This window comes from Eumetopias jubatus, unplaced genomic scaffold, assembly GCF_037043125.1.
Source record: "Eumetopias jubatus isolate StellerSeaLion01/CBP00866 unplaced genomic scaffold, mEumJub1_p1.0 scaffold_12, whole genome shotgun sequence".
NCBI lineage: Eukaryota > Metazoa > Chordata > Mammalia > Carnivora > Otariidae > Eumetopias > Eumetopias jubatus.
Genome location: NW_028274818.1, coordinates 72,564,005 through 72,581,863, shown reverse-complemented (window position 1 = coordinate 72,581,863; position 17,859 = coordinate 72,564,005). Strand labels below are relative to the sequence as shown.

Here is a 17,859-nt window from a genome sequence, read left to right as displayed (position 1 = left end):
CAGCAAAGTACCTTACACTACACCTGTTCTTTTCACCTGTGGCAGGTTTTAGCAGGAAGGGAGAAAAGCTTGGCCCCTCCTCTGTCCCTCCCCTGCACGTCATCACCAAACCCTGTCATTCTTCCTGGGCCAGCTCAGATGCCTCTGGCCACCACTGCCCATGGCAACCTGGCATCAGTGGTAACACCTATCACTAATGCTCTGATGTGGCAGGTGGATCACAGACTGCTTGCAATAGCCTGTAAGCCAGGTGTTGTATGGCCTGTGTTACAGATGAAGAAGCTGAGTCAGGTTAAGGAACTTGCCCGCGGTCACCCTAATACCTGAAACTGGGGTTCAGGTAGAACCTGGATTCTGAACCACACTATACAGCTTCTGGTCCTTTCTGGAACTCTATTGTCCAAAAAGCTGGGAGTGTGTAGACAGAGACAAGGTCCAAGGACTTCGGCTGTGGGGGTGTCCCAGATGCCAAGCAAAAAAAGAACAAGAAGGTCACATACAGTGAAGACAGAAAACAGAGCTCCTTGGAGGTCACCAGTGATGCAAGAGTAGTTTTCATGGAGTTGGGGGGACAGGAGAGAAGAGGAGATTGAACAAAACACCCACTTAGGGAGTTCTGCTGTAAAGAATAGCAGGGGGAGAGTGGTAGCTAGACAGGGTGGAGGGTTGTGGGTGTTTTGTTTTGTTTTGTTGTTTTTAGATGGAAAGAACACAGCTTGTTCTTGGTGATGGAAATGATTCAAGAGAGGGCACAAAGTGAGGATGCAGGAGAAACATCTTTTTTTTTTAAGATTTATTTATTTATTTGAGAGAGAGAGAGCATGAGAGGGAGGAGGGTCAGAGGGAGAAGCAGACTTCCTGCTGAGCAGGGAGCCTGATGCGGGACTTGATCCTGGGACTCCAGGATTATGACCTGAGCCGAAGGCAGTCACTTAACCAACTGAGCCACCCAGGCGCCCAGGAGAAACATCCTTGAATGATACTCATGGAGGGGTTGTCCATGCACGGACAGAGCACGGACGTTCATCTGGAAATGGGCCAGATGGCACATTACAGGTACAGATAGGGAGGCTGAGGTGGCAAGAGGAGTGTGTGGGATTTTTCTTCAAGGCTGATCCCATTTTCTCAGAAAAACAGGACCTGAAGTCATGTAGCTGAGTGAGAAGGTGGGAAGATGATGAAAGTCTTGAGGAGAGAGAAGGTGGGAGGAAAAACAGACCAGGGCAATAGGAGGCTCCACTGTGGGATTTGAAAATAAGATCAGTCAGATAGGTTGTGGGATTTCCTTTTCTCTGGGCTGTTTGGCTAGTTGGGAGGGTAGGGGTAAGGCAGGTGGGGTTAGACATGCAAGGGAAGGATTGTATTGATGGGCTGTGAATTCTAAGCTGGATAAGGAGGGAAGTGAGACGATAAAGGGGCAAGGCATTGGCAAGATCAACAAATGGGGTCAAGCGAATTAGAGTCCACGGGTCAAATCCAGCCCCCTGGCCATTTTTTCTTTTATTGTGGTAAAATGTACATAGCATTTTCTCCAGAGAATACATTTGTATTGGCTTGCTCTTTTCACTATTTTAAAGTGTACAATTCATGGGTGCCTGGGTGGCTCGGTTGGGCGGCTGCCTGCGGCTCAGGTCATGATCCTGGAGTCCCGGGATCGAGTCCCGCTTCCGGCTCCCTGCTCAGTGGGGAGTCTGCTTCTCCCTCTGACCCTCCCCCCTCTCGTGCTCTCTATCTCTCATTCTCTCTCTCTCTCAAATAAATAAATAAAATCTTTAAAAAAATAAAATGTACAATTCAGGGGGTGACTGGCTGACTCGTTGGAGCATGTGACTTTTGATCTTGGGGTCATGAGTTCAAGGCCCACATCGGGTGTCAAGTCTACTTAAAATAAAAAATAAAAATAAAATATGTTTAAAGTGTACAATTCAATGGCATTACTTACATTCCCAATGTTGTGCAACCATCACTGTTTCCAAAATTTTCTGTCACCCCAAACAGAAACACCATACTCGGGCGCCTGGGTGGCTCAGTTGGTTAAGCAACTGCCTTCGGCTCAGGTCATGATCCTGGAGTCCCGGGATCGAGTCCCACATCGGGCTCCCTGCTCAGCAGGGAGTCTGCTTCTCCCTCTGACCCTCTTCCCTCTCGTGCTCTCTGGCTCTCATTCTCTCTCTCAAATAAATAAATAAAATCTTAAAAAAAAAAGAAACACCATACTCATTAAGCAATAACTCCTCCATTTACCCTCCCCCCGCACCCCCCCCAGTAACCTCTGATCTACTTTGTCTCAGTGAATTTGCCTATTCTAGGTATTTCATGCCAGTGGAATCATACAATATGTGATCTTTTGTATCCTGGCTTATTTTACTTACCATGTTTTCAAGGTTCATCTACATTGTAATATATATTAACACTTCATTCCTTTTTTTAAAAAGATTTTTATTTATTTATTTATTTGACAGAGAGAGACACACACAGAGAGAGAGAGGGAACACAAACAGGGGGAGTGGGAGAGGGAGAAGCAGGCTTCCCGTGGAACAGGGAGCCCGACGTGAAGCTCGATCCCGGGACCCTGGGATCATGACCTGAGCCGAAGGCAGACGCTTAATGACTGAGCCACTCAGGCGCCCCAACACTTCATTCCTTTTTAAGGTTAAATAATATTCCATCATATCGGTAGACCACGTTTTGTTCATCCACTCATCAGCTGAGGGACAAGTGGGTGGTTTGCACCTCTTGGCTACTGTGAATAATGCTGCTATGAACACTGGTGTACAATTACCTGTTGGAGTCCCTGTTTTCATTCTTTTGGGTATATACCTAGGAGTGGAACTGCTGGGACATATGACAAGTTCTGCCAGGTTTTGTATGGCCCCTGAGCTAAGAATGGTATGATCCCCCCAAGGTGTTCACATCCCAATCTGTGGAACTTGTGAGTAAGTTAGCTTATGTGGCAAAAGGGGCTTTGAAGATACAACTAAGGCAAGAATCTTGAGATGGGGAAATTATTCTGGATTATCTCGGTGGGCCGAAAGTCATCATAAAAGAGGCAGAATGGGGGGGGCATCAGAGTCTGAGAAGGAGATATGGTAATAGAAGCAGAGGTTGGAGTGAGCCACCAGAGTGGGGTCACCAGCCAAGAAACATGGGCAGCCTCTAGAAGCTGGAAAGGTAAGGAAAGGAATCTCTCCTAGAGCTTTCAGAAGGAACGCAGCCCTGCCGACAACAGGATTTTATTTTTTATAAAATTAAAAAAAAAGATTTTATTTATTTATTTGACAGAGAGAGACAGCAATAGAGGGAACACAAGCAGGGGGAGTGGGAGAGGGAGAAGCAGACTCCCCGCTAAGCAGGGAGCCTGATGCAGGGCTAGATCCCAGGACCCCGGGATCATGACCTGAGCCGAAGGCAGACGCCTAACCGACTGAGCCATCCAGACGTCCCCAATAGCAGAATTTTAGTCAAATATAACCCTTTTGGACTTCTGACCTCCAGAGAATACATTTGTATTCATTTAAGCCAGGAACTTCGTGTTAATTTGTTACAGTAGCAATGGGAAACTATTACAAATAACTTGCCCTTTACAGAAAAAGTTTGCGGACCCCCTAATTTAGAGCAGGAAGGTGACTGAATCAGGGGTGGAGGCTCTAAGGGATTTTGCAGGGGGCACAGTGGACCGAATTTGGGAATCCTGGGAACGGGGACAGCCTGGCGTTTGAGGGTCTTGTGTCACTTTGGGAAAGAGGGCTAAGTGTTGGGAGGGAGTTGGAGTGGGGTGGTGGGGGCTGCCGTGGTATTTCAGGCCCTGGGGGAGGGGCGGCTGAACCACCGCGGGGGTTCGTTTTGGCACCTTTGGCAGAAATGGGGAGACCGGTCTGAATGACAGGGTGCTCAGGGGGAACCAGGCTCCACTAAGGCAGTTCTGTAAGAGAAGAGCAAGGGATAGACACACTTCTCCCGGCTCTCATTCATTCATTCCTACATTCATCCACTCAGGCACTATAGACCTGACTCCGTGTATACAGTTATGTGGCCCTGTGTCCTATTTGCCCCCCAGAAGTCATTTCCTGAGCACATTTCCTGTCCCCACAATGAGGCTTTCCAGCGACTGGGATCTGTATTTGGGGAAACTGCCCAACAGGTTGTTTAAGGATCGGAGAACATGCATGCAAAAATCTACAAGGTTGTCGCAATATCTAGTAATAATAGTTCCTAGAGTAACAGTAACTCTTGTTATTAGTAGGAATATTTTAATTAGGAGGCGCGATTTGAGCGGAACCTTGAAGGCGGATGGGTTTGGGAAAGGCGGTGGGCAGGAGGGAGGACATTCCAAGGCAGGCGTGGTCTTCCTGAGCCAGGAGCCAACCCTCCAGGAGCCAGGGGAGGGGATGTGGAAGGGAGGACGGAAGCTGGCCGCACAGCGTCCCTCCCTCCCCGCCCCGGGCCGTCACCCGTAGTAGAGAGCGCACCCTGGCGGAGGAGCAGGTCCCGCACTGGCTTAGCCATGAATGAGAAGCTTCGGCCCTCTGGCCCTCCGCCTCCTGCTGCTGTCCAGCTTCCCCGCGGAGGGGGAAAGTGGGAGGGAGGGTAATAAGCGGGTACCCGGCAGCAGCCACCAGGCTTCCGAGCCGCGCAGGCAGCCTGCCGCCGGGACCGCTGCCGTCCTGGCCCGTCTCCACCCTTCACTCCCCACCGGGGCCCCCGTTTCCTAAGGCAGCCCCAGGATCTGAGGCGCCCGGCGCGCCCCCCTTTGCTTCCTCCTCCCCGGCTCCGGGATTCTCAGGCTCCGGATCCCGGGCTGGGCGGCCAACTGGGCAGGCAGGGAGGGAGGGGGCTGGCTGGCCTCCGAAGTCGGCCCCAAGTTACATGTGGGAAGAGGTGGCTGTGACGCAAGTTTCCAGGGGGCCCTGGGCTCGGAGGGAGCGCGCCAGAGCGGCTCCTCTCCGTACAGCTGCAACCGTGAAAAGGAAAAAGCCCCGAGCAGCACCCCAGGCCGCCTAAGCCGTCTTCGTCGGGCCCAGCTGCGCGCCCTCTGTCCCAGAGGGCCGCTAAGCGCGGAGACCCTGCATCAGGCAGTCCCTGCCGGACCCCGGACGCACGGGCTAGGCTCCCTCGCGGTGGCTGGCCTTTTTTTTTTTTTTTTTTTGCAACGCTTGCCAACCTGTCAGCTGATGGACCTCATCACCCATAGTGGCGCATGTAGCTCGGCCGCAGCTCGCTCCATACACGCCGCGCCCCCCCAGCCGGCCCACGGCCCCCGGCTCCTGGTGCCGGGGGGTAGGCCAGCAGACCCTGGCCGCAACCGGCCCCCGGGGGCCAGCGCCCCTCTCGCCCCGGCCTCGCGCCGTCCGGGGGGCGCTGCAAATAGTCCTTTGTTTACATGCAATTCCTTACTCCGCGGAAGGAGGCCGGGGGAGTGCTGAGTTTTCACCAGCTGTTTCCCGCCTTGAAACAGACATCTGATCAGCTGCAAACACACACACACATACACACGCCCGGGGAGGCAGGCCGGAGAGACCTCCCTCCCGCCCCTCCCGCCCGCCTCCCTCCCCTCGCCGCCGCCGCCGCCGCCAGCATCTGGGACCGGCCGTTTCTGCACCTCCGTCCGGCGCTGCCCTTTGATTCGGATTTCCATCTTGCATTCTCCGGCGGACCGCGGGACCCGGCTCGTGCAGAGGAGGGGGGCCGATCGCTATGGAGTATTTCATGGTACCCACTCAGAAGGTGCCCTCTTTGCAACATTTCAGGAAAACAGAGAAAGAAGTGATAGGAGGGCTCTGTAGGTGTGTACTCCTCCTCCCCCCACCCCCTTCCCATGATTGCAGCCCCCGGCCAGCCCGCCGGGGCTGGCGCGCGTGTGCGCACGCATGGCCCGCGCTGCCGACCCCGCTCGCCTTTCTTAGCCGCCGGGGCGGCTACAGCCCCGCGCGCCGGGCTTGCGCGGCCGGGGGACCCTCCTCCCCCGGAACGTGGGGGCCCCAAGCGGCCCCGGTCACTTTTGTCCGCTGCAGGCGGGCGAGTCGCGACGTTTGTAAATTGCAAACAGACCCACGTGGTTCTGCAGCAGTCCCGGCCATGCTTGGTGCTGGTGGCTTTCCCCCCCGCGCTTCCTCCTCCCCCCTCCCGCGGCGGCTTCCTTCCTCTCCCTCCTTCTTCGCTGTCTCTGGGTGCCCCCCTCCAAGGGGGCTTGGGGGGCCCGGGCCGCGCGTGGGGCCACGGCGCGGGCGGCTACAATGCAGCCACGCCGCGGCTCTGGGCGCGGGGTGGGGGGGGGAGGATCGGGGAGCCGGGTGATGTGTTTGCAGGGAGCGGGGCTGCGGCGGGAATGGGGGGGGCATGCTCGAATGGGGGTGCGGGAATGGGTGGGACCCGAGAGGCCGGCGCTACCGGCCGTGTGGCGCCGCGGACTCCGGCACGTTGGCGGCCGGTCGCACGCTTGCCGCCCGCGCCCGGGCGCTGTTTACTAGCGAGGCCTGGACGTGACTCTGCAGCCCTCTTGGAGTAGGCGGACCTCGGCGCGCCGCCTCTCGGGAGCTGTAGTTCCCCGCGCCCTGCCGGTGCGGCATTGTGGGAGTTGTAGGCGCGCCCGGGCCACGCTTTCCTCGCACAAAGCTCGGCTCCCGAGGGCTGGATGGGCCCGGCAGGCCCTGGGTGGGGGTGCTTTTTGGGGAGGGGGCACCGGACGCCGCCCCTGGCTTCACGAGGCCGCTGCCTGTCGCACGCACGTCTCGGCTGCAAACTTTCCCATCCCACGCCCCTCCCCCTAGCCATAAACCGAAAGCGTTCAATCTTGCAGCCCGGTGGGTGCGTGGGTAGGTGATCCCAGGTCCCCGGCCCTCCCCGGGAGCCACTTCCCAAGTTTGCCCCGGATTGCTCCAGATCCACCCTTTATCAAGGGTGATGGGTGCGTGCACCACTCGCATCCCGTTCCCCTGGACACTTGTTAAAATGCACATGCCCGAAACTCCGATGGCCAGAAGGGCCTGGGCATCTGCACTGAACGCGGCCCGCGGGACGTGGCAGTGCTGCGTCTGGGGCTCCCTTGTGTGTCCAGGTTTGGAACCTGCAGCGCCCTTAGAACCATGCTACCCCTGGAGCGAAATGGCTCCCTGGGGCTGGGGCCACGTGCTCTGCCGCCCGGGGTAGGCTGGGCGGGGATTGAGGGAGGAGGAGCCCGGGGCGGTGTGGCCCAGGCTGGTGGACAGCAGGGGCTGCAGAAATCGGGTTCGGAGAAGGTTGCTGCTCAAGTATACACACACGCCCCACCTCGCCCCAGGGCTCCTACCTTAACAGTTCTCAAGTTCAGGGTGCTGGCCCTTCCAGAAGGTCTACCTGGAGGGCCTAGCTGTAATAAGTAAAGAAAGAAAATTCTGGAGCTCTTAATATGTTTTAGGGATTCGTTTTGCTAGATTTTTGTCATTGAATTTTCACAGTCTTCTTCCTCAGTTAAGCGGCCTTATGATTCCCATATGGGATGAGGACAGAAGCTTGAGAAGGTCAAGTGGTGGGGCTGGGACTTGAACCCTGATCCCAGAGCCCTGCTCTTACCCCTAGTGGCTGGTTGCTCAGAGAAGGGCTGGGGGGGACTATTTGGGCCTGATCCTGGGCAGGCTTGGCACAGCGGAGACCTCTGGCCACCAGGCCTGGGACTTAGTTGAATCCTCTCTTGGTCTCCTAGGACTCTGGCTTCACTGTCCCTGTCCCAAGCCCTGCTTTAGAGGAGTCCAGCAGTCTCTAGGGGTCAAGTGCCCCAGGCTCAGGCCTGGGGACATGCTCAGCCTGCCTATCTGTGAGACAGGTGTAAGCCCGTGCACTGGGTGTGGAGTTGGGCCCTCTGAGTTTGTTCATTTTCAGAAGAAGCTGTGGGCTGAGGTGGGATCAAGTGTGTAGGTTGGGTGGGACCTTCGGGCTGTGTGGCCAGCTTCTGAGGCTAGGGGGCTTTGTTCCATCCCTCAGTGACTAGAAGGGCTCCCTACCTCTCTCATTCCTCTCCCAGACCCACTGGAGGGGGCCGTACTGCACAGTGGGCACCGACCGATATGTCCCCCACCCCGCATCACCCTCCTAGCCCGGCTCATGCCCATGCTGTGTGGTTTTGGACTTGTGTGGTCTCACTGCTCTCCACTTCTATAAAATGGAGCACCTGTGAAGGTCGGCTGTATGTCTGGAAAGCGCCTGGTGTCTGTTAAAATAGCACTCAAACTCTTAGAAGTGGGAGCATTGTGGTCTTATTAAGTGTTTTCCTGCTGTCCTTGGTGGAGGCAAAGAGACCAGTTCTCAGGAGGTAGAGACAGTTAGGGGCTTTGGAGGGTGTCCTGAGTCCCTGATCCAGTATATATGTGGCACCTACTCTGTGCTGGGAACCAGGATTGGCCCTGTCCTAACAGCTCAAAATCTGGTGCTGAAGAGCCTTGTCAGCCCCGTAATAAAGAGAGATCTTGGGATCTCCTGGAGTCCTGTGTACAAACTCTAGAAAAACAAGGCATCCTGTTGCCCTCAATCTCTTTTTTCTTCATCCATCTCTTTCTCTCTTTTATAACCTAAGGATCATTTTTACTTACTTATTTTTAAAAGTATTCTCTATGCCCAGTGTGGGACTTGAACTCATGACCTTTGAGATCAAGATCTCATGCTCTACTGACTGAGCCAGGCAGGCGCCCTCTTCTTCCATGTCTTTTAAATTTCACCATGACCCTATGAAGTGAGGCAGTAGCCCCCCCCATTTTACAGGTGGGTAAACAGGCTTTGGAAGATGAAGTGCTTAAGCATGGGGTTCCACGGCTAGTAAGTGGCCGGCCTGGTTTGTACTTGAACACAGTGCAGGGAGCTCCCTCTGAGGGACCAAGGAAGCCCGAGAGGGGAGAGGTGTGTCTGATGGGAACAGCCTGGCCATGGTCTGTTCAGAGCTGAGGGCAGGGGTGGCAGGCTGGTCAGAGTGAGGTGTATGGATAGAAGCAGTGGGGCTGGGTGAAGGCCCTGGGCTGCTTCAGTACTTGGCTGCACAGAGAAGGATGAGCGCCTTGGCATCCTTGCTGAGGGTCGCTTCTTCCCTCCTGTCCTCCTCTTGGGGTGTGGGAGAAATCCCAGGTGGGCTTTCCCACATCTCACTGGAAATGTTGAGTGACATGTATGTGAGTGACTTTGGGCAGTGAAAAATGAGAGTTCTCCATGCCTAATCTGAGGCTGGAGCCGAGCCTGGGGGTGTAGGTGGATGGGGGCTACTTGCCTTTGGGCTGGGCAGGAAGAACAGGTACAGGTCAGGATTCTGCCTTGAAGAGTGTGCTCCCTACCCCAGAGGCTCTGATTGCTATGCTGGTGTTATTCCCAGGGGGCTGTCTGTGGGTACTCTGGTATTGGGGTGGCAGTCTCGGCACCCAGGGCTGGTACCCAAACTGTTCTTGGCCGTTGGCCGCCCTTCTCCTGGAGACTGACTGTCAGAGGGCAGTCCGGGAGGGAGAGAAGCAACAGACGCTGGGTGTCAGTGGACCAGGCTCCCTTCACTGCTCACCTGCGAGTCTGAAGTTGATGTGGAGGGGGCAGAGGGCCTTACCATTCCTGTAAATCACATTTATGTGTGCAAAACTCAGAAAGAAGTGTGAGAAACTTTGAGGCATTTGCAGAAAAAATCCCCTTTATCCCTATCTAGTACAGTAGCTGGACTAGCCATCCATTACAGGAATCTCTGGTTGGTCAGCGATCAGGACCCCTGGCTGGCCAGCACTCCCACCAATCAGAACTCCTGGTTAGCCATGATTCCACCAATCAACAGCTGGTTAGCCGTGCTTTCGCCAGTTAGAACCCCTGCTGAGTCAACATTCCACCAATCAGAAACCCTGGTTAGTCCACATTCTATTAAAGTAACTATCAGCTGGTACTTCCAGGGCTATTTCAGTGAGTTATCCATTAGGGTCTTGGTGGCAGTCCCTCACGAGGAACTGCAGCTTTGGGGTGAAGTCTGTTTTCTGGGACTTGAGTGCGCATTAGGTGCCCCAGCAGCTGGTTCCTGAACCAGGAGGCTGGGTGGATGGACTTGGTGGTGAAGGGGACAGAACGGATGGAATATTGGGAGGAGCCAGGATGAGCAGGCTCTGCTCCCTGCCTGGGTCCTTCACTTTCCTTTGGTGTCTCCAGTTCCTGGGCGTCCTGGGGAGAAGGGAGGAGCTGAGGGTCTCCCAGGGCAGAGATTTTCATGGGCAGATGAGCTGGCTGGTTGGGGGAGGTGGGGCTGAACTGTGGTTTCTTTGGGGGTCGGGGGCATTGGTGGGACTTGGGGGGGCAGTGGGGGCTGGGACGTGCAGAAGCTGCATTGCCTGCACCCTGCTCCTCCTGTCTTTCATGGTGGACTTGGGCAGGTCACTTTACTTCTGTGCCTTTTTGTTGGGAGGGGCAGGGACACTACCTACTGAGGCTATATATGGGGCTCTGGTAAGCAGCAGCCACTTTGTGAGCCATCAGTGGAGGGTACCATCAGCGGGGCGGGGGGGGGTGGGGAGCTGGGCTTTGGCATCTGCAGGTGCCTGTTGAGCCCTGGTCTGGCTGTCTGACCTCGGTGGCTTGGCTTCCTTTGGACATCTCTCCTCACCTCTTTTTTTAAGTAAGCTCTATACCTGACATGGGGCTTGAACTCATGACCCCAAGATCAAGAGTCATATGCTCTTCCAACTGAGCCAGCCAGGCTGCCTACCCCACCTCATCTTCTTCCCACCACAGAGGGTCTGGAGGGCACAGCCAGACCTACCCTGGACTAGGTTCTAATGTCCCCCACAAAGGGCAGGCAAGCCCCCGCATATCAGGTCTTGGGCCTGCATCCTCTCTATTGTTCCGCCCAGACACCCCATCACCTCCACTGTAGGGGTGGGGAAACTGGAAGAAGGGAGGTGCCCCTGGCCCAGAAGTGGGGGGCCAGATGACTGGTAGTCTGACTCTAAAGCCCTGTCCCTCCTTACTCTGAGCCCTGAGTCTCATCTGTGAAGAAAGGGTTGTGGGCCCCCTTTCGAACATCGACATTCTGGGGGTGCCGTGTTGAAACTGCATCCTGAGGCAGGGGGCCCGGGGAGGCCTTGGGGGTGCTGGTGGAGGAGAGGGCTTGTCTGTGGACCCCCAGCCGAGGCTGACGTGGACTACTTCTCTGTCAGGAGAGGAGGCGAAGGCCCAGGAAGGGGCAAGGGCAAGTCCAGGGTCCTGCAGGCCTGGAGCAGGACAGATGGGGTGGGCTGGGGGGCCAGGAAAGGCCTTGGCTGTCTCCAGCTGTTGTAGATGCGTTCTCCTGGGTTTCTGAGCAAACTCCTTTCCGCCTGGGGACGGGCACGGGGGCTTGGGCACCTCTTTGAACCCAGGGTCCCCATCGATGGAATAAGGCTGCCCGTAGTCCTTTTCCCTACTTCTCTAGAACGAGGGGTGTGGGCTCTCTTGGCCCAGGCCTGGACCAGGTCACCCCCGGGAGGGCCCCTCAGGAAGAAGCTAGGGCTGTGGCTTTGGGTGGGGCCGGTGGCCTCTTCTGGGAGCCCAGCATCTGGAAGCCATCAGGCCAGGGGCGGGGGGAGTTATAGGAGAGGTCCGGGAGAGGGGGAATGCCTCCTCCAGGCCACACACAGGCCCAGCCCTCGGGAGCGGTGGCATTGGGCCCACAGGCCCCGCTGCTGCCTTTGCCTCCTGCTGATGCCGCTGGGCCCACAGCCTCCCCCCTTCCACTGGCTGCCTTCTCTCTCACCCCCCTAGCTGCTGCTCCTGTAAGATGCGGTCACGTAATTTGCAGTACCATTCCGACGGCACGCTGAGAGCTTTGCTTGTCTGGCACTGGGTGGGCCTGTCTCTTGGGGTGCGTGGGCTTGGGGGAGAAGTGTCTCCAGGGGTGTTTGGTCCGACGTCCCCTTCTTGGAGGGAGTGGTATCTGTCTCGTTTTCGAAGTTTTAGAATGGGGTCTCTGGGGCCAGGCTGGGGGCTTGCAGATGAGTGTGTGGCTGGAGATACGGTTGTGGCAATGGGGAGGGAGGAGGGATCTCTTCGCTCAGTCCTCAAGCCTGCAGTGCTGAAGGAGGGGGTCCAGGTGTATAGCCAGGAGCTCAGAGGTGTCCCAGGGACAGGTGTCTGCAGTTAATTGTCTGGGACCATGGGCATCAGAATCACAGAGATTCTTGGTAGCCATTCAGGCTTCTGGGCCCCACCCACACGGGCTGGGACCTGGGGCTGCACACTTACTGACACCCAGGCATCCCAGAGCATACTACTCCATCACCCTCCGGATCTGCTGCGGGTGTAGGCATCTGACAGGTCTGGCATCTTCTGCACCGGGAGGGATGAAAGTTATACTAGGGGCTCTCTGGAGGTGAATGGTAAAGACAGGGTCCCACCGGGGCAGGGTATGGGGGGCACCTAGCCTGAGCATGTCTTTGTCCTCCCCTGCAGCCTTGCCAACATTCCACTGACCCCTGAGACTCAGCGGGACCAGGAGCGGCGGATTCGGCGGGAGATCGCCAACAGCAACGAGCGGAGGCGCATGCAGAGCATCAACGCGGGCTTCCAGTCCCTCAAGACCCTCATCCCCCACACAGATGGAGAGAAGCTCAGCAAGGTGGGCTAGGGCCCGGAAGGCTTCCTGGAGGAAGTGGTGGGCTCAAGTGGGGAGAAGAAAGTGAGCCTTGGCAGACCCTGCCCACTGGGGTTCCTGACTTGTCCCTCCCGCCCTCAGGCAGCCATTCTCCAGCAGACGGCAGAGTACATCTTCTCCCTGGAGCAGGAGAAGACCAGGCTTCTGCAGCAGAACACACAGCTTAAGCGCTTTATCCAGGTAGCACCCTGTGGAGGCCTCGTGCTGCCTCAGTGCCTTGCCCTCCTCCTGGCTCCCTTTCCCTTGTTTGGCCTGTCCCGGCTCAACCATGGCCTGGGACTCTGATGTGGTTGCAGGCTGCATCTTCCCCACTGACCTGCCTACTTCAGGCATTTCCCTTCCTGCCTGGGCCTCCATTTACCTATCCGTCAAGTGCAGCGGGGTGGGCTCTGGAAGGAACCGGGTGATTTCTGGAAAGCAAGTCCATTCTGCCTCCCTTTCTGGCCTTTGGCTGTTTGTTGGATTTGAAGAATGGGGCGCACCTGGGCCTGACAGCCTTGGGGGGCTGAGAGGGAGTCCTCTGACCTGGTGGTGGTGCTGTTGGTAGTATGGGGGTGTCAGCACACTCACTGGCCCCTTGGGGTCACCAGGAGCTGAGCGGCTCATCCCCCAAGCGGCGGCGGGCGGAGGACAAGGACGAGGGCATCGGGTCGCCAGACATCTGGGAGGACGAGAAGGCGGAGGACCTGCGCAGGGAGATGATCGAGCTGAGGCAGCAACTGGACAAGGAGCGCTCGGTGCGCATGATGCTGGAGGAGCAGGTGAGGCTGCTGCTTTGAGCAGTTATTTACAGGTGCACCTGTTTTGTGCCAGGCCTGTGAGTGAGGGACCCAGCAGGGAGCAAAGCAGACGGCTCCCTTTCCTCGGCGTCACTGTCTGCACGGGGTGGGGGAACATTAGAGGATCTCACACTGTAAAAACACAGCTGTGGGGCGTCTCAGGGGCTCAGGCGGTTAAGTGTCTGCCTTCGGCTCAGGTCACGATCCCAGGGTCCTGGGATCCAGCCCCACGTCTTGCTCGCTGCTCAGCGGGGAGTCTGCTTCTCCCTCTCCCTCTGTCCGTCCCCCTCCCCTCCCTTGTCTGTGCATGCATATGTGCTCTCGCTCTTTCTTAAATAAATAAATAACATCTTAAAAGAAAAAAAGTAAAATAAAAACACGGCTGTAATAAGGGCTAAATGCCAACGGTGGGCACCGGGGAACCAGGGAGGCTGCCCCATGGCTTCTCTGTGGAACTGACTTGAGCTGAGGTTGGAGGTCAAGTCTCGAAGTTAACTGGGCAGAGAGGGGAGAAGGGTGCTCTGCATAGAAGAGCATGGGCAGGGGCCTGGAGGTGGGAGGGAGTACGGCAGGAGGGAGGCCGTGGCAGGAGAGGAGGTGAGTCATGGCGAGCCTGGCAGGCTGCGCTAAGGACTTTGGTCCCTACTCCGAGGGTGGACGAGCTCCATGCTAGGGTTTGCAGCAGGAGCGAGTGGTCTCTTGGCGAAGGACAGAGCTCAGGGAGGCCGACCTCAGCAGTCCTGAGGGCCCTGCTCGCGGTGGGGGGAGGCGCCGGGGTGTGGTCCGAGCCCTGCCCCGAACCTATTGTCCTGCCCCCAGGTGCGCTCGTTGGAGGCCCACATGTATCCGGAAAAGCTCAAGGTGATCGCACAGCAGGTGCAGCTGCAGCAGCAGCAGGAGCAGGTGCGGCTGCTGCACCAGGAGAAACTGGAGCGGGAACAGCAGCACCTGCGGACCCAGGTGAGCAGGAGGTGCCGGGAGGGGTTCTTACCTGCAGCATCAGTGCCTCTGGGCCCCAGCGGGGCAGACTCAGGGCCTAAGGTTACTGCTCCCAGGTGTCCTGCATATGTTGAAGCCTTGTAACCGCCCTTTGAGGCCTGAGCTCTTATTCTTCCCATTTTACTGATGGCAAAATTGAGGCACAGAAAGGTTACATTACATGCCCACTAGTGATCCTCAGTGGCTTGGCTGTCGAAATCTAGAGTCCACACTCCTGAAAACCAGTGTATTTTTTTTTTTAAGATTTATTTACTTAAAAAACTTTTTAAAAGATTTTATTTATTTATTTGACAGAGAGAGACACAGCAAGAGCAGGAACACAGGCCGGGGGGGAGTGGGAGAGAGAGAAGCAGGCTTCCCGCCGAGCAGAGAGCCGGACGCGGGGCTCAACCCCAGGACCCTGGGATCATGACCTGAGCCAAAGGCAGACGCTTAACGACTGAGCCACCCAGGCGTCCCTACTTTTAAAAAAATTTTTATTATTTTAGAGAGCGAGAGCAAGCACGAGTGGGGGGAGGGGCAGAGGGAGCAGGAGAGAGACTCTGAAGCAGACTCCCTGCTGAGTGAGGAGCCTGATGTGGGGGCTCGATCTCACAACCCCAAGATCGTGACCTGAGTCGAAATCAAGAGTCGGATGCTTAACCGACTGAGCCACCCAGGTGCCCCACAACCACTGGATTTATTAGCTATTGAAGTGCTTGCTTGGTGCTGGAGAGTGAAGGGGCCACAGGATCTCAGATGGCTGAGAAGGCCCTCTCTGGACCAACCTTTCCCTCATTTTTAAAATAAGAGGGGTGGAGCACAACCTGGCTGGCCTTCTGTGAGTGGAGGAGTTCAAGGGCTGGGGTGGTTGGCAGAGGCTCTCTCGAAGCAGATGGTTTCGAGGGGCCGTCCCTCTGTGAGCGACAGAAGGACAGAAGGGAAGGGGCAGCTCCTAGAACCTTTGGAAAAAGACTGAGGGCCTCTGTCTTGCAGCTCCTGCCCCCTCCGGCTCCCACCCACCACCCCACAGTGATCGTGCCGGCACCACCCCCTCCCTCCCACCACATCAATGTTGTCACCATGGGCCCCTCCTCGGTCATCAACTCTGTTTCCACGTCCCGGCAAAACCTGGACACCATCGTGCAGGTACCTGGGCTTGGGGACGGGGCATCACGTGGGAATGGGCCCTTTGTGTCCATTCCCGCGTCTCCCTTTCTGTGTCTGCGGTGGGAGGTGGCTCTGGAGGTTTAGGGCAGAGAAGGGGCCGGGGGACAGCATGGCCTGGAAGACCCTGTTCCTTCCCTCTATGGGATTTGCTGAGAGGGCTCTTTGCTCCCTGAGCCCCCTGCTCTCAAGTTCCTGCATCCAGCTCTTGGGTTGGTCCAGAGCTTCCTCTCAGCTCCAGCTCCCAGGACCCTGGGCGGGGTGCAGGTGGCAGTGGCTGGGTGGGGGACAGTTAAGCCTCCTGCACAGGAGGAAGAAACGGGATGATCGATCAGCTCCGTGGGTCAGGCCCGAAGTCTCTGCTGGGCCCAGCTTTGCATGGCCCCCCTTGGGAGACCCAACAGCATCACAAAAAAAAGAACTAAACAAAAAAACCCCATCAACCCCTGCAACTGTAGTTGCACACAAACCCAGCAAATTGAATAATAAAGTTAATAACAGAGACCTTGCGTAAGTGAACAGGCACTTTGAAATATATAAATGAGGGACGCTTGTGACTCCCAGGCGACCCTGCACTGTGATCCCCTAGGAGTTTTTCGGCTTAGCTGAGGCATTCCGACCGCAGGGCAGGCCGGCCACTGTCTTGCTAGGCTTCCTTGTGGGCCTTTCTGGGGTGTGTGTGTGTGGGGGGGTGGAGGTGGCTGTCTGCGTGTCCCCGGCTGCCCTCATCGCAGCCCGGCGCCCCCCCCAGGCGATCCAGCACATCGAGGGCACCCAGGAAAGGCAGGAGCAGGAAGAGGAGCAGCGGCGAGCGGTCATCGTGAAGCCGGGCCGCAGCCTCCCCGAGGCCCACGCCTCTGACACTGCCTCTGATTCGGAGGCCTCGGACAGCGACGCCATGGACCAGAGCCGGGAGGAGCCAGCAGGGAACGGGGGGCTTCCCTGACCACCCCCCAGCCCTCCTTTCCCTTCTTGGGGCTGGAGGGGGCCGGTGGGGCAGCAACAGGGAGCAACGCAGGTGAACGAGTGAGGAATTTTTACAAAATTACGACGTCATTTGGGTCTCTTTTATGACCTCTTTTTCAATACTGTAAACCCACCTTGGAGCGAAGCCACCTGACCTGAGGTCCCGGGGGCTGGGGTGGCAGGAGCGTGTGGGGGCACCGGGACACCTGGGGCTGGGCCTCGCCCCGGAGGCCAGGGGGAGCTGACACAGGTGCCTGGCCTCTCTCCGCCAAAAAGCATTTTTTCATTTAAACATGTTTTTAAGAACAGGGAAAATCAAACAAAACCCCAAGGTATTCTGCCCTCCCCAGAGCCAGCCCTAGACCGTCAGTTTTTGACTCCTTCCCTCCTCTTTTTGGTTTTTTTCCTTTCTCCTTTAAGCACTTACATGGGTTGGGGGGTCTGGCTGGGTTGGGGCTCTCTGGGGGTCCGGGGGTCTACAATGCTTCTCGGTTGGGGTTTGCTGCTGCCCTTCTCCCCTCCCGGCCTCGGCTCAGCACGAGGATTCGCCACTCCCCACCACCACCCAGCCCCACCTCTCCCTCCAGGTTTCCCATCTTCCACCCCAAAAATGTCTTTGTCTCTCTCTTTTTGTTTTGTTTGTTGTTGGTTCTTTTTGGTTTTGGTTTTGTTTATCTTTTCTGTTTTTTGTTTCTTGTTTTCTGTTTTTGTTTTTGTTTTTTTTTTTTACAATTTTGAGGTCTTTGTGTTCAAGGAGAAGCTATTATATTTTGTTAAGAAAGTGGGGGGGAAAAAACCAAGAGGCCACCGTGCCTTTATAAAGAAACAAAATAAAGTTTGTACTTTGTTTTTTAGATTCTGTGTCTCCTGGGTGTGTGCTGTCCTTAGGAGCTGGGGAAGGTTTCTAGACTAGAGTATGGGGTGCTCTTGGGGCCCACCAGAGGGGCCTGGGTGTGGCTGAGCACAATGACTTCCCCCAGCTTGAGCGCTGTGTTGCAATGAGCAGTCAGGGCAGGGTCCCCAGACTCCCTGGGATTACTCCCGCAATCGTGCAAAAAGGGGAGATAGTGTTCGGGGTGGGAGGAGTGTCTCCCAACTTGGTGGGAGGCAAGGAGAGAATGAACGACCAAGAAACAGGTTCCTATCTCTTAGAGAAAGGACACAGGATGTTCAGGGGTCCTGGTTGTCCCTAGGCTTTGCCACTTCCTCATCTTGTGTAACCTCCCTGAACCTCAGTCTCCCCGGCTACAGAAGGGAAGGGAGTATTACCTCCTGGTGTGGTAAAGAGATCAGGTCCTGGAGTCTGTCTGCCAGCAGTCAGTTCCTCCTTGGGTGAGCCCGTTGATCTCTGAGCATCCGTTT

The 17,859-nt window shown here is 56.4% G+C and overlaps 1 protein-coding gene across 3 annotated transcripts; it reads left to right on the top strand.

The window, feature by feature from the left end:
- The first annotated feature begins 5,528 nt into the window (after positions 1-5,528).
- TFAP4 (transcription factor AP-4) lies at positions 5,529-17,351 on the top strand. 3 transcript variants are annotated; one of them, XM_028117580.2, is made up of 7 exons: positions 5,529-5,783; positions 12,406-12,571; positions 12,689-12,787; positions 13,198-13,368; positions 14,206-14,346; positions 15,361-15,513; positions 16,283-17,351. In XM_028117580.2, the coding sequence occupies exons 1-7, from the start codon at positions 5,695-5,697 to the stop codon at positions 16,475-16,477; spliced, it is 1,014 nt and encodes a 337-aa protein (XP_027973381.1). In that variant the 5' UTR covers positions 5,529-5,694; the 3' UTR covers positions 16,478-17,351. The 3 variants fall into 3 exon arrangements, with proteins under 3 accessions (XP_027973381.1, XP_027973383.1, XP_027973382.1); XM_028117582.2 differs by lacking the exon at positions 5,529-5,783 and adding an exon at positions 7,147-9,836; XM_028117581.2 differs by lacking the exon at positions 5,529-5,783 and adding an exon at positions 12,102-12,270.
- Positions 17,352-17,859: the final 508 nt, after the last annotated feature.

Coding starts and splice junctions, on each gene's coding strand:
- TFAP4 (XM_028117580.2), top strand. CDS start 5,695: ATGGAGTATTTCATGGTACCCACTCAGAAGGTGCCCTCTTTGCAACAT. Junction 5,784..12,405: donor GTGATAGGAGGGCTCTGTAG/GTGTGTACTCCT, acceptor CCTCCCCTGCAG/CCTTGCCAACATTCCACTGA. Junction 12,572..12,688: donor ATGGAGAGAAGCTCAGCAAG/GTGGGCTAGGGC, acceptor TCCCGCCCTCAG/GCAGCCATTCTCCAGCAGAC.